The sequence below is a fragment of the Coprinopsis cinerea genome (genome assembly GCF_000182895.1).
Source record: "Coprinopsis cinerea okayama7#130 chromosome 4 map unlocalized cont3.4, whole genome shotgun sequence".
NCBI lineage: Eukaryota > Fungi > Basidiomycota > Agaricomycetes > Agaricales > Psathyrellaceae > Coprinopsis > Coprinopsis cinerea.
The window spans coordinates 234,851-249,703 of NW_003307541.1; the positions used below are offsets into that span (position 1 = coordinate 234,851).

Consider the following 14,853-nt stretch of genomic DNA (forward strand, 5'->3'; position numbering starts at 1 on the left):
TAAGCAGAATCCTTGTCAATGGACTCAGTGGCGTCGAGACTTCTTGGAGGGCTGCCTCTCAGACTCAGAATCTTCCTCGTCAATGACGAAGCAGTCCGCATCGGGAGCGCTGTTATTGGGCGCGCAGAGGTGTGGATTGGGTCGTACCGAACTCTGGCAGACTCGGAGTCCCGGTAAACGTCATTTTACTGCGAAGAGAAGTACATGGAATGAGACAGAACAAGCCTATATTCAATAATAATTACTTGAAAATACATCTAGTCATTGAAAGCATCGACGAGCTACTCCGTGTTAATGGTTGCGTTGGGTGGAATAAGAGGAAAGCGAGTCAGAAAGCAATACATAGGACGAAAGCGACCGAGAGCCAAAGACGAAAACAGTGATTGAAAGCAAAGGAATTTCGAGTAACGGAGAAAGGTATAGCGAATGGACACCGGTACAAATGCTTGTTCTTCAAGCGCCCTCTACCTCTGCGATCGACTGGGACTTCGCACCCTGGCGCAACGAGCGCTCTGCGATCCTGGCGGAGCGTCGGCTCGAAACAGACCCGGGCTCAGGCTGAACACGAGATGGCTTCACCTGCTCCTCCTTGACGTCAACGAGCCACGTGGGATTGGAGAGGGGGAGCGGCCCCCAAACATCGCGGTCCTTCTCCATCTCACCGAAGAAAAAGGGAAACCAAGAGCAGACATCGCTGTACTGCTCCGGGTTGCACAGGTCCTCCGGATGGCGACTCTTGTAACCGTTCAAGAGGACACGGCGAAGTGTCTCGAGAGAGGAGACGAAATTTTCAGTGGACGGATGGAACTTGTCGCTAATTTCTTTGGCGATGCCTTGAGTAAAGCAATCCTTACGTTCTTCAGAAGCGGGGTTGGAGCCGCTAAATATGGGACGAACAGCATCGAAGGACTTCTGGTAGTTAGTCCGCATGGTGACAAGCCAGAGAACCATCCACCATAGCGATTCGAGATCGTGCTGATAATTGTGGATGATGATGACTACGGGCCTGGATTCGACCGCACCACCGCGCCTGGCAGTGTTCCTGGCAGCACGCCTGGATGTGCGCTTCGGGACGGCGAGATTTTGGTGGTAGAACCCCGAGAGTGACGAGGAGGTTAAGATTTCGTGTGCCATGAAGAAAGGCGTTCCCTGCATCGGAGGGATGTCAGGATGAAGCGAAACGCTAGGGAAAATGTGCGTCATACCGTCTTAGGGTCAGAGCTGGTCTGCGCGCTGTCCGGAGGGAATCGCTTAGCATATTCTAAATCGGAGAGTTTCACTTGCCATCCCCCTTCCTCTTTGAAGGCCAGGATATTCCCGTGGCTTATGTCCCGGTGAATCCACCCAGCGCAGAACATCACCATTAGCACTGTAATACAACATTAGTTCCAAGACAGAACCTGATTCAACGATGACTTACCGGCATAAGCTTGGAATAGTACATCCATCGCATCTCCCAAGGTAGGAAGATCGCTTATCCTTCTGCAGACATGCTCATACACAAAGAAGCACCTTCGCTTGCTCTCGAAAGCACGAAACTCTCGCTCCAATTTGGAGGTATTTCGGGATTGGGACGGGTTACTCCGTTTCCCTGAAGGGTTCAGGCTACCTGTCCGTTGCGATCCCGACGATACCCCCATCTCTTCCTTGGGAGGGTCAAAGAAGAGGCTCCCGTCGGTCCAATGTGCCTCCTGAGATATCGGCTTGTTCGGTTCGCCCGAGTAGTGAAGTCGTATCAGCGAGAAGAAATTCTTATAGTTTTTGAGTACGTCCTCAATATCTTCCACGTCGTCACCCTCGATGTCAGACAGCAGGGGATGGGAACGCCAGCCGTGGTCAGCGTAAAACTTGTCGATGTCGCAGAAAACCTTCTGTTGGATTTGGTGCTCGTCGTCGGCACTTGCATTAATCCAGGCGTCCTTCAGTATCAAGGGAGATGCTTGCGGGTCGATGGGATCCGGATTGTCCTTCGATTTGACCTGAACGACCTTCCATACTCGGGTGTTGCGTCCCGCAATTCGGTTGGATCGGAGCTCGTCGACTATCTCTGTCGTCTTGAAGAATTGCGATGCGAGTCTCGTGACCCCGTCGGCAGGTAGTTCGTAAAGATACGTTTTCGAGTCATGTCCATCTAAAAGAGAGACGTATTTGTCGATCCCCAGTTGGTCCTTGGAGGCGCAGAAGAGTCTTATGAACAACTCGACCAGCAGGAGAGGTTCCTGAACCGAAATGTAAGGCGAACTCCCGTTTCAAAGATGAGCAACCTTACCAAGCAGAAACTGAATGATCTTGAAAGGACGGAATGAGAGCGGGAATAGTACCAGACCGTGAGCTTGTCATTCTCAACGGAGATCTGTGAGTTGATCAGACGATGTTACAATTCCATCAGCGCTGGGTTCCACATACTGCGTAGATGAACATTCGCCGAACGTCGTCGTTCATGATGTGGTTAGCCGCAGCGGTTATTTGGAGTCGATTCTGGGCGGACAACATCAGCAACGGGCTGAATACAGGGATTGGATGGACCCACCTCTTGATGATCTTTGTCATGGAGTTTGAATTCCATTGGCACGATAATGTTGGTAACGTGGAGCTTCTTCCCCACAATATCGGGTACCTCTCCCTCCTTAAGCTGCGATGTCGTGCAAGCGTCGATCCGGAAGTTGGAACCATGGATGTCAGAATCAAGCCACGTGTCAGGACACATTGCAATGGGATAGGGGTTGATTTCGAAACCGTGCTTCTTTAGGCTACTCCGGATGGCATTGCCAATCGTCGCAAAGGCAGCGAAAACTGTTTTCTCGTCGACAACTTTGTCCTTTTCCTCCCCTGCGCGAGTCTTGCTGGGCGCTTTCCCTTTCTTCTTTTCGGCTTTCAGCTTGGAGAGATGTTTGAGGCCACTGGGTGGCAACTGGTACGCAGTGAACTGAACTGTGCCCCCGCTGACAGATAACAGCTTTGCCGCCACGAGATCCTTTTTGACGAGGTCCACTATCTTCTCTTTTGGAACAGGGCCCTTCGTTGGAAGAGGGGGAAGGTAATCGTCGAAAAAGCTCTTCGTTGGACAAGTGACGATTTCATAAATCATACACTTCCCAATGTGGTCCCGCAATTTGGTTTGCTTTTCATCCCCTGCATCCGCCGGTAAGTCCCGTGGCGTACTGAGGCACATGTGTCAAAATTTCAACCGTATTCAGTGAATAAGACTCTTACGGTTTATATGAGCCCCCGTTATCTTGTGAGGCACTGTCGGAAACGAGTTCGCGTGCGGGAGTCCTGAAACCCAAATTAACATCTCTGAACTGAGAATCAGGCGTCGAACTCACCGAGGGGGGCCCCCGCCCGTCTCCAGACTTTTTTTGGAAGGTTCTCCCTTCCCCATATCCCTCTTGTAGTTCAGACGTTGCAGGCGCGATGGTGGTAGATAGTGGTAGATGGCCAACCCGTGTCGCCCACACGTTGTGTTGCAACAAGGGCTTCAACCGTCATGTGATCACGCCAATCATGTGACCCGCTTCTTTTCCGATGGAAGCGGACATTGGGAGAGATTCTGTCAGTGAGGGCCCCAAAGACTTTGGTTCAGGTCGCTCACTCCAGTTACAATTGATGCAAAGAGAAAGTGTACACAAAGACTAGAAACACAGGACGGTTATGCCAACGGAAGTAGTACCCAGTCTCGGTTTTTACGTGGCTTTTTTAACTGCTTGAAGAAATTGATAAAGTACGCACAAATGTAACTATACTTGCTGAGATCATAACAATCAATGGGATGTCTTAGTCTATAAATGTTAAATAGTGCCCGACGAAGGTCGTCCAGGGCTGTCGCACAACGCTTCACAGGCGGATGGATGGATTCCCAGAATTGTCCCTTGAAGCCATGAGTGAACCATCGATTTCGCAGATAGAGTGCGCCTTCTGTGTCGGTGAAAAGCTTCTTGGCGAAGTACTGGGATTTGTCGTGACTGATCCGTACGGTGACGAGATACAGAACCGACCAGAATAAAGATTCCAGGTCATGTTGGAGATTCTGCGTGACTGAGCTTGGGATCGGAGGGCATGAACGACGGTGATGGGAAGACTGTAAATCGGTCGTGTCCGAGTCTTCGACTGCATCTAGGTCTATTTCAGGTTCGTAATAATGCATACCTCTCAGAAGTTCGAGTGCCGTAAAAATTGGTGTTCCCTGTCGTTACCATAAGGAATGTAGGAGAGTGCTGAATGACTGGTATCGGTGCACGTACAGCTTTATCCGCGGACCTTCTTCCTTCGTCTGGAGGAAACCTTATGGCGTATTCCAGGTCAGACAGTTTGACTTGCCAATGACCACCGTCTTCCTGAAGGGCTAATATATTGCCCGGGCATATGTCTCTGTGAATCCAGCCAGCGCAGAACATCATCAACAACGCTGAAATCATCATTTGTTGAACAAAGCGTCGTCGGTGAAGTGTAATTCAGCGAAGCATACCGTGCCATGTTTGAGAAACAACGTCCATCGCATCACCCAGCGTCGGAAGCTCATCCAACCGCGGGCATTCGTGTTGGAGGATGAAAAAACACCTTTGTTCAACCCTGAATAGTCGACAACCCTTGGGCCTGTAATTCTCGTCCTCAATCAAGGTTTGCCTTTGCATAGACCAGGGTTTTTCGCCAAAGAACAGGCTCCAATCGGGCTTTTGAACGACCACCCCGGACGTGGCTGGCAGGAGCCTTTTGCTTCGGGCCCCGATGTGTTGCTGCTGAATAACGCAAAAGTAATCTTCGAACTTGGCAAGCGCTTCTTTAAATTCGGCCTTACGTTTGGCCGAAAAGTGCTCCAGGAGAGGGTGAGAACCCCAGTCGCCGCCAGCGAAAGCACGGATGTCGCAGAACAGCCTTTGCTGTATATCGTACTCGGTGTCAATCTTCCAACCGATCCAAGTATCCTTCAGGACGAGCTCTGTGGCACCCGGGACTGGATCCAATACCCTTTTCGACACCACTTGAATCACCCTCCAAACGCGGGTGGCCGGGTCAGCGAGGTTAGCGGGGTAGTCCCCGTCGAGTTTGTGTGTCGCCATGAAGAACTGAGGCTCGAGTTTGGTCCTTCCGTCTGGGGGAAGTTCGTATAGGTACGTCTTGTAATCGCGCCCTGGAATGAGCGTGATGTGCGGATCGAGTCCGAGCTGCTCCTCCGTAGCACAGAAGAGTGACACTAGAACTTTGACCAGCAATTCCGGCTCCTATAACGCCTTGAGTATCAGCAGAACGTTTTCTGATTTTCAGTACTGAAGCGTACCTTGATAAAGTCGAAGCTCTCTGCTTTCATCGAATGCGAACGAGAAAAATACCAAATAGAGGCGTACTCGCCCTCGATGGAGATCTACGGTGTACGTCAGAACAAGGTCCGGCATGACACAACGTATGAACGTACGCCGTAACTAAATGTTCGTCGAGCATCTTCATTAAAGATATGGTTAGCAGATACGACAATCTGCAGGTTATTCTAGAATGTCGCATGAGAAATTGGGATAAAAGGAAAGACTGTAACTGACTCACGGTAGTGTAATCATGATGACACGCCTTGAGCGCGATAGGAACGACTAAATCCGTAGGACAGAGCTCTCCAGCAGGCTGTACAACAGCTCCATCGAAATCCAAGCTCGCGGAGGTGATGCACCCGTCAACCTTGCATGCCATAGCATCCAAAGGCAAGTGGCCGCCCTTAAGCCACGGCTTGAGGCACAGCGCAAGGCGGAATGGGTTAATTCTGACTCCCATACCCTTCAGAATTGCACGGATGGCATCGCCGATGGCCGTCAACGGGGAGAAAGCGAAACATACTTCCTCTCGTTCAACCTCGTCGGCGTCATCATCCTCTGCACCGAAGCCCTCTGCAAACCCTGCAAAGCGGTAGGACTGCGTAGCGGGATCCTTAATGAGGAGACTCGCCTTCGCCAGCTCCTCCACCACAGCAGTCACGTCCACAGAACCGGGCAGGGGTGGGAGGTAATGGTCAACGAAAGGGTCAACGGGGCAGACGAATGTTTCGCCTATCATCTCCATCCCAATTTGCTCGTGGACTCTATCTCGGTATTTCAATCGCTCTGTCTCCTCCGGCATGGGACGCCCACTGTGACATTGTCAATCATTGACAGTGAAGTATTGAACCATAGAACAACCCACAATCCTACCCAGGGGAAGGAATCGGCGTCCGAGTCATAGTGCTCATAGTCGACATTCGAATGTGATACATTCCCATCGCTAACGAGGTTGGGTGAGGGCGTATTGCTATGAGCCAAGAAAGCGGAAAACAACCTACCTGTTGTTGGTTGGGGAAGACATGGTGGGTTGGATGGTTTCGCCTTTGCTGTCCGGCATGCCAGTGGATGTTGCAGTTAACACCTGGGAACGAGGCGAAGGGACGTTTGGGCACGAGCCCAACTTGAAGTCCCAAGGGCGAGAGTGATACGGTCCGGACTATGCATCGTGGCCGAAGTTCACGTGATGGCATACCATACTTAGAATCGACTGGAGTCCGTGGATTCAAATTGTGATTTCCGAGTCTGAAGGCTACAAGATAAAACAAATCGAGTGGAATGGTAAAGTAAGCCCCTTGAGTGAAGAGATGTACTGCTTAATAGGTGTTGTTCAGTACAATTTCGAACAAGAGAAGATCAGAGAATTAAAATGAGAAATAAGCGCCGGGGAAGGCCCGCCAAGTCCTCTTCGTGATTCAGCCTCTGAACTATCGTCAAACATTTCAAGATGCAACTGTGGGCACCTATCGCTCTGCAGCCCAGGACCAACCACATATGGTAGGTACTCACTATGCTATTGGTGGTCACAGAGAAGATGGGCTGAGGTCGGTGCGATCCTGGGACAAACGTGCCTCAGGCTGCGGGAGTCTATCAAGACAAGATCAAGTTGCGTCTTTGGCTCACTGTCAGGTCGCTCGCAGCTCCAGATTACACTTATGTATAGTAATGCAAAGAACACCTGTACGGTACATAAAGACGAGAAATACAGAACGGTTATGCAAAGTGATATCGATGAGGCTTGAATCGTAGAACACTGGATTGATGATGGAACCAACCCAGGCTGAACACAAGATGGCTTCGCCCTGCTCCTTGTCGGGGTCAATTAACCGTCAATCACGTTGGATTCGAGAGGGGAAGCGGCCCCCAAACATCTCGGTCTTCCTCTATCTCACCAAAGAAGTTGAAAAACCCAGCGCAGACGAGGCTGTACTGCTCCCGTTTGCACACGTCCTTCGGATGGCGAGTCTTGTAACCAGCTATAAAGGTACGGCGGACGATCTCGAGAGAGGGGACGAAATTTCTAGTGGACGGATGGAACTCGTCCTTAATATCTGAGGTGATGCCTAGAGTAAAGCAGTTCCTACGCTCCGTAGAAATGGGTGTTGAGCCGCTGAATATGGACTGGACAGCGTCGTAGGACTCCTCGTAGTCGATTCGCATGGTGACAAGCCAGAGAGCCATCCACCATAACGATTCGAGATCGTGCTGATAATTGTGGACGATGATGACTGGGGGGCTGGATTCGACCGCACCACCGCGCCTGGCAGCGCGCCTGGATGTGCGCTTCGGGACGGCGAGATTTTGGTGGTAGAACCCCGAGAGTGACGAGGAGGTTAAGATTTCGTGTGCCATGAAGAAAGGCGTTCCCTGCATCGGAGGGATGTCAGGATGAAGCGAAACGCTGGGGAAAAAGTACGTCATACCGTCTTAGGGGCAGAGCTGGTCTGCGCGCTGTCCGGAGGGAATCGCTTGGCATATTCGAGGTCGGAGAGTTTCACTTGCCATACCCCTTCCTCTTTGAAGGCCAAGATATTCCCGTGGCTTATGTCCCGGTGAACCCACCCAGCACAGAACATCACCATTAGCACTGCACCAAAACATTAGTCCCAGAGAGAACCAGATGCAATTATGGCTCACCAGCATACGCTTGGAATAGTACGTCCATCGCATCTCCTAAAGTAGGAAGATCGCTTATCCGTGTGCAGACGTGCTCATACACAAAGAAGCACCGTCGCTTGCTCTCAAATGCCCGAATCTCTCGTTCCAATTGCCAGGATGTATCTCGGGATTGGAACGGGCTGCTCCGCGTCCATGAAGGAAAGAAGAGATTCTCTTCGGTCCAACACCCCTCCGATGAGATTGGCTTATTCGGTTCACTCGAGTGGTGAAGTCGTATAACAGAGAAGAAATTCTTATAGTTTTCGAGTACGTCTTTGATATCTTCCACGTCGTCACTCGCAATGTCAGACAGCAGGGGATGGGAACGCCAACCGTCGTCAGCGTAAAACGTGTCGATGTCGCGGAAAACGTTCTGCTGGATTTGGTACTCATCGTCGGCACTGGCCTTAATCCAGGCGTCCTTCAGTGCCAAGGGAGCTGCTTTCGGGTCGATGGCGTCCAAATCGTCCTTCGATTTGACCTGAACGACCTTCCACACTCGAGTGATGCGCCCCGCTATTCGGTTGGACCAGGGCTCGTGGATTATCTGTGTCGTCTTGAAGAATTGCGATTCGAGCCTCGTGACCCCGTCGGCGGGTAGTTCGTATAGGTACGTCCTGGGGTCGCGACCTGGAATGAGCGTGATGTGTGAATCGAATCCGAGCTGCTCCTCCGTGGCACAGAAGAGTGATGCTAGAACTTTGACCAGCAATTCCGGCTCCTATGGTGCGTTGAGTATCAGCAGAACGTTTCTTATTTTCAGTACACTGAAACTGACCTCGATAAAGTTGAAGCTATCAGCTTTCATAGAATGTGAACGAGAAAAGTACCAAATGGAGGCGTATTCGCCCTCAATGGAGATCTACGGCATGTCAGAGCAAATTCGGGGATGATGTATTAGACGAACGTACGCCGTAACTGAATCTTCGTCGAGCATCTTCATTAAAGATATGGTTAGCAGATACAACAATCTGGAGGTTATTCTAGAATATCGCATGAGAAACTTGGATAATGGGAAATATTGTAATTAACTCACAGTAGTGTAATCATGACGACACGCCTTGAGCGCGATAGGAACGACTAAATCCGTAGGACAGAGCTCTCCGGCAGGCTGTACAACAGCTCCATCGAAATCCAAGCTCGCGGAGGTTATGCACCCGTCAACCTTGCATGCCATAGCATCCAAAGGCAAGTGTCCGCCCTTAAGCCACGGATTGAGGCACAGGGCAAGGCGGAATGGGTTGATCCTGACTCCCATACCCTTCAGGATTGCACGGATGGCATCGCCGATGGCCGTCAACGGGGAGAAAGTGAAACACACTTCCTCTCGTTCAACCTCGTCGGCGTCATCATCTTCCGCACCGAAACCCTCTTCAAACCCTGCAAAGCGGTAGGACTGCGTAGTGTGATCCTTAATGAGGAGATTCGCCTTCGCCAGCTCCTCCACCACAGCAGCCACGTCCACAGAACCGGGCAGGGGTGGGAGGTAATGGTCAAGGAATGGATCAACGGGGCAGACGAATATTTCGCCTATCATCTCCACTCCAATTTGCTCGTGGACTCTATCTCGGTATTTCATTCGCTCTGTCTCCTCCGGCATGGGACGCCCACTGTGACATTGTCAATCAGTTACTAAATTGACAGTGAAGTATTGAATCGTAGAACAACCCACAATTCTACCCAAGGGAGGGAGTCGGCGTTCGAGTCATAGTCCTCATAGTCGACATTTGAATGTGATAAATTCCCGTCGCTAACGAGGTTGGGTGAGGGCGTATTCTTAGCGTTCCAGCCTGGAAAGCGGAGAAACCACGTACCTGTTGGCTGGGGAAGACAGAGTGGATTGGACAATTTCATCCTCGCTGTCCGACATGGCAGTTGCAATTAAGACCTGGAAACGAGGCGACGAGACGTTGGGGCACGAGCCCAAGGACGAGAGTGATACGGTCCGGACTATGCATCGTGGCCGAAATGAGGTCACGTGATCGCGTACAATACATAGAATCGAGTCGGATTGTGATTTCAGAGTTTGAAATTTGAAGGTTACAAAATGAATCAAACCGAGTGTAATAGTAAGGAGAACCCCTTGGGTGATGACAAGTACTGCTTAGTACGAGAATTACAAAGTCATATAATACAAGTTCGAACAAGAGAAGACCAGAGAATCAAAATGTGAAATAAGCGCCGAGGGAAGGTCCCCCAAGCGACCTTCATGATTCCGCCTCTGAGCTATCCTCAAACACTTCAGGGTGAAACTTAGGGGAACCAGTCAGTCTATGTACCACCCAGACCCGACTCTCCACGTATACACACTCACTATGCATTCATCAACCAACTCCAGCATATCCATCAGAAAAAAAGTCGATCCGGGATCCTGTAAGAACAGGCCGGACCAACCCCAGCAGGTCGGCCATGGGGTAGGCCACCTGCCCAACCAGTGCGCAAGTTCGGGATCCTTAGCCGGGAGTGGGCAGCCTGCCCAAGTTGGGCAGGCTGCCCTCCGCTGAGCAGGCCAGGGCAGGATGACCTTCCCGGAGCATGGCTTGAGCAGGTTCGGGGAATCTATACACCATATGGGATGCGGCGCCTTCACTACGGGTTCACGAGAGCGAAATACAGTTAAAAAAAGAATATATTATGGTTGTAATACAACATTGAAGGTACACTATAGAACATAGACTAGATGAAGAAATCTGGACTCACAGAAAGGCGACCAATAGGGTTTGATACGCATCCAGAAGTGAGGTCATCGAGCAACGCAAGGCAACAAGGGGACCCTTCAACGCGTCCCTAACCTCCCACCACCCCTCGCAGTGACCCGAGTCCCTTGCTACAGTCCATCGAAGAAAACGCTGACACGCCGCTATGAGACAAACGGCCACCCCGCCTTTGCTGAAAGCATCTGAAAAGTCGATTAACAGGCTCCAAGGTCATCGCCCAGTCAGCTAGGGCACGCAGAACATACCAGATGCACAGAACCCACCGCTCGATGCATCTGAGACCCAAAACCCCCAGTTCGAGCACTGTGCAGTGTATTCGTACGAGAACTGCTCGTGTCGCGCGTATTCGTTGCCGTCGCTGTTGTCTCGCTATTCCACGTTGGTTCTGGGGGCGGAAGAGGAAATGGATGATGGGAGAAAGGAAGGAAGAAGAGAAATGGGGACGACGCGTCGCGTCGTGCCTATTAATGTGGTTTGATCACATGTTCCGTTGATCGCCGGTCGGACTTTAAATCCGAGCTGTCACTCCCGCTATTTCTCTGAAGCTTGACTTTGGTCGATTTGAGGTGTCGATTTTGTACATAGATCTTACCAGGAAGGCGACTTCAACATAAGCTGTAATTTTTATAAATAAATAATCTTTCTGAGGATGGATTCTGGGAGCTTCGGTGAAGGCAGCATGCCGTCCCCAGAGCCAAGCCAGAGCTGCCGTCGGCAGGATGCCAACCCCCAAGGCAGGATCCGCGCAGGACAGGGGCTGGCGAGAGCAACCTGCTCGACGTTGGCTCTGGTATTGAGCTCGCGCCCGTCGGCGTGACTTAGCGTGATCTAACGTTGCTCAGTCCAGAGCATGCTGACGTTCTTGGGTCAGTTCATGGCGGGCAAGAGCTAACCCTAATGTGGGCTGCCTGGCCAGAGCCAGAATCGACCTTTTCTGTGATGTCATTCCACGCAGAATCGACATTGGGGAAACTGGCTTGAAGGGCAACAGCGTTCGCATAGTACTTCTCCCTCAACTTTTCACACACGTGGCGAAACACCAAATCTTGACCTATTGGAGTTAACGACCTGAATCTAGCAGCTACAGGTCCTTGATTGTCCCTAAAGTGCAAATACTCAATACGAGGGCACACGGGTCCCCGCCGAGGAGGGAGGGCGAAGTGGAAGATGGAAGAGACAACATACAGTCGCGTGAGGTGCTGGCGAAGTTGTCCAGAGGCAACGTCCAGGACTGCGTTGATGGCGTTCTGAACATATCGATCTGGCGTTGGGGAACTGCTGAAGTTGGACATGATCTTGTAGGTCGTCGCGTATATGAGTGGAAAGTATTGGAAGGCTTAACTGAAACTTTGAAGCGTCTAGGCAGCTCTCCTCCACATTTTATACCGCTGGAATACTCGCGGCTGTACCACTGAAAATACCCCATAATTGGTGAACACCATATACGGCTTAAAAACCCAGCCTAGTAGAACCGCCAGCCCTGCACGGAACCCACAGCTTCTCCTCCCATCAGAGCCACTCCAACGTCAAAGCGCCCTTGGGGAAGCTGATGGAGGGGGCGCTATCCGAAAAGGAAATCACCAAATTGAGCCTATTTCGAGTCAAGTTTCGAACTGCTGTTAACCGCCGTTTCCCTGTTTGTCGAGCCTCCGCACGCCCACACAAGCGCCCGTTGATTGCAGCCACGAGGCTACCTGGATCAAACCCGTGGAACCAACTCTCCTCGGACATCTGTGATGAGCATATCCGAGCCTCATCCATCATTGTCATTCTCAATTGCCATATTGCAGCCATTGTCACAAGGGGGAGCGGAGAGGGGATGTCAGTTAGCATTAAGGACTTTACGATTAGCCATAAGTATACGGTATCTTCTAGATCTCTAGCAAATCTATCTTCTAGGCGTCTACTTTTTGAGCATGCGCTGCCTCTTGTTCACATCCAAAAGCTGCTTGCGCAACCGTATCGTCTTGGGCGTGAGCTCGACAATCTCATCGTCAGCCATATAGCTGAGCGCTTCTTCAAGAGACATGATCCTGGGCGACGCGAGCACAATCTTGTCGTCCGCTGCAGCCGCGCGAATGTTGGTGAGCTGCTTCTTGACGCACGGGTTCAGATACAGGTCCTGCGACTTGGAGGACTCGCCGATGACCATGCCGGGATAAACTGGAAAAGAATCAACAATTGAATGAGGATAGAAGAGAAGAATGGAATACGCACCTTGGGTCTGAGGGTGGATGAACATGGTACCACGAGCCTGGAGAGGCATCATAGCGTATCCACTTGACTCGCCAGACGCCATCGAGATCAAAGCACCATTACGACCAGTGTCAATGGCACCCTTGTACGGTTCGTAGCCCTTGAAGATATGGTTGATCGTACCCTCGCCGTGAACGTCATTCTTGAACTCGCCAGCCATGTATCCAATCAACCCCCGCGCAGGCACGTTCATGACAATCTTGACCCAGCCTTCCTGGGTCTCATCGGCCTCGTAGCTGACCATCTCCGCCTTGCGCATGGTGAGTTTCTGTACGACACTGCCGGCATACTGCTCCGAGACGAAGATGGTGCACTCTTCGATGGGTTCGAGCATGACGCCAGGTTGGCTAGGGTCGGGAATCATGACAGCCTTGGGAGGTCCGACGCCAAGTTCAAAACCTTCGCGACGGAGAGTCTCGAAGAGGACGCCGAGGTGCAGTACGCCACGTCCGCGAACTTCGAGGGATTCAGAGGTCGGGCCAGGCAAAACCATGAGGGCGACATTGGTTTCGGCTTCCTTGTAGATTCGGTCACGGATGAGCTGGGAGGTGAGCTTGCTACCCTCCTGTCCTGCAAGTGGCGAGTCGTTAGGGTATAGGACGACGGAAATGGTGGGTGGGTCGATCGGGGCAGTCTGAAAACATGGTCAGAAAGAATACGTACATAAACATGGGGCACCTACAGGGAGCGGCTTAGGACCTTCTTCGCCCCATCCTTCAGGATGGATCAAGGTAATATTGACACCGCCATTCTTGATACCGGCAATGCTGACAATCTCGCCGGCGGCAGCGACGTCCTTTTCGATCCTTTCCAAGCCCCGTTTGCCAAATATCTTCTTGACCTTGCCTTCGCCAACCTTGTTGCCTTGAGGATCCAGTGCCCAAACCGTATCGTTGACCTTGAGGGTACCGCTTTCGATTCTTCCGAGGTAGAGAACGCCGACATAAGGGTCACTCTCTATTTGAACAGTCAACATAGAGAAGGGCTTGGATCGGTCAAGGTGTCGAGGTGCCGGTACGTGGTTCAGGATCAGGTTGAACAGGGACGCCATCGACGACGCCTCTGGAGCCGGCTGCGGTGGTTTGTCCTGAGCCCATCCCTGCTTAGCCGAGGCATAAAGCAAAGGATAATCTGCCTGTTCGTCGGTTGCACCAAGAGTCGCAAAGAGGTCGAAAAGGTCGCTCTCAACCTGAGCTGGCCGTGCTGTAGGCCTGTCAGCCTTGTTCAAGACTACGAGAGGCCTTTGAGGACGTTCAACAACGTTGAAAGCGAAGGATTCGAGACACTTACCTCAGTCCCCGACTCAATGCCTTGGCCAAAACGAATCTAGTCTGGGTCATCGGGCCTTCTGTCGCGTCGACGACGAGGGCGACACCGTCCACCATGTTCATGACACGCTCGACTTCACCGCCAAAGTCGGCGTGACCGGGAGTGTCGACGATGTTGATCACATTGTCGTCGTAGTTGATGCTTGTGCACTTGGACAGAATCGTGATGCCCCGCTCTCGCTCGAGGTCGTTGGAATCCATTACGCGGGTGACGAACCCGTCCTCAACCGCGGCGTCGGTTGTCTGCGCTGGGTCCGTGACCTGCTTCAACGTCCCCGACTGGCGAAGCAGCTGGTCGACGAGCGTCGTTTTGCCATGGTCAACTGTAAGCGCCGTTAACGTTGTCCTTCCACACAGACATTGTACTCACCATGGGCAATAATGGCGATGTTGCGGATTCGTTCTGGGGGAACGATGCCAGCGTCGCTGGCGAACCGCCGCGCTGACGCTGAGAACTGGCGGACATGCCAACAGCGACAGTGGGCTCGCGGCGTCAATGAGCGGAATAAGCTGCTCGATAGGCCTCTCTGGAACGCGGCCAACGTCGAGCTCATGGTTGTGGACAGCGTCGACGACCTTCCGCGCGACGCGGAAAGA

The 14,853-nt window shown here is 51.8% G+C and overlaps 4 protein-coding genes across 4 annotated transcripts; all 4 read right to left on the reverse strand.

Annotated features, from left to right (window-relative positions):
• Positions 1-453: 453 nt before the first annotated feature.
• CC1G_14316 (other/FunK1 protein kinase) lies at positions 454-6,321 on the reverse strand (the record flags this gene model as incomplete). Its single annotated transcript, XM_002911275.1, has 16 exons — positions 454-1,149; positions 1,206-1,369; positions 1,421-2,219; positions 2,270-2,353; positions 2,407-2,478; positions 2,531-3,161; positions 3,214-3,276; positions 3,327-3,388; positions 3,839-4,183; positions 4,242-4,405; positions 4,466-5,219; positions 5,276-5,359; positions 5,411-5,482; positions 5,536-6,109; positions 6,163-6,240; positions 6,299-6,321. 16 exons carry the CDS (start codon positions 6,319-6,321, stop codon positions 454-456), a joined length of 4,665 nt encoding a protein of 1,554 aa, XP_002911321.1.
• An 809-nt stretch (positions 6,322-7,130) lies between these two features.
• CC1G_14317 (other/FunK1 protein kinase) lies at positions 7,131-9,825 on the reverse strand (the record flags this gene model as incomplete). Its single annotated transcript, XM_002911276.1, has 8 exons — positions 7,131-7,664; positions 7,721-7,884; positions 7,935-8,676; positions 8,734-8,817; positions 8,867-8,938; positions 8,992-9,565; positions 9,628-9,705; positions 9,770-9,825. 8 exons carry the CDS (start codon positions 9,823-9,825, stop codon positions 7,131-7,133), a joined length of 2,304 nt encoding a protein of 767 aa, XP_002911322.1.
• A 1,719-nt stretch (positions 9,826-11,544) lies between these two features.
• CC1G_02619 (hypothetical protein) lies at positions 11,545-11,964 on the reverse strand (the record flags this gene model as incomplete). The annotated part of the gene is made up of 1 exon (XM_001840104.2): positions 11,545-11,964. The coding sequence occupies one exon, from the start codon at positions 11,962-11,964 to the stop codon at positions 11,545-11,547; it is 420 nt and encodes a 139-aa protein (XP_001840156.2).
• A 611-nt stretch (positions 11,965-12,575) lies between these two features.
• On the reverse strand, positions 12,576-14,810 carry CC1G_02620 (GTP-binding protein TypA; the record flags this gene model as incomplete). Its single annotated transcript, XM_001840105.2, has 5 exons — positions 12,576-12,835; positions 12,890-13,562; positions 13,611-14,169; positions 14,219-14,579; positions 14,627-14,810. The coding sequence occupies 5 exons, from the start codon at positions 14,808-14,810 to the stop codon at positions 12,576-12,578; spliced, it is 2,037 nt and encodes a 678-aa protein (XP_001840157.2).
• Between the last annotated feature and the right edge of the window lie 43 nt (positions 14,811-14,853).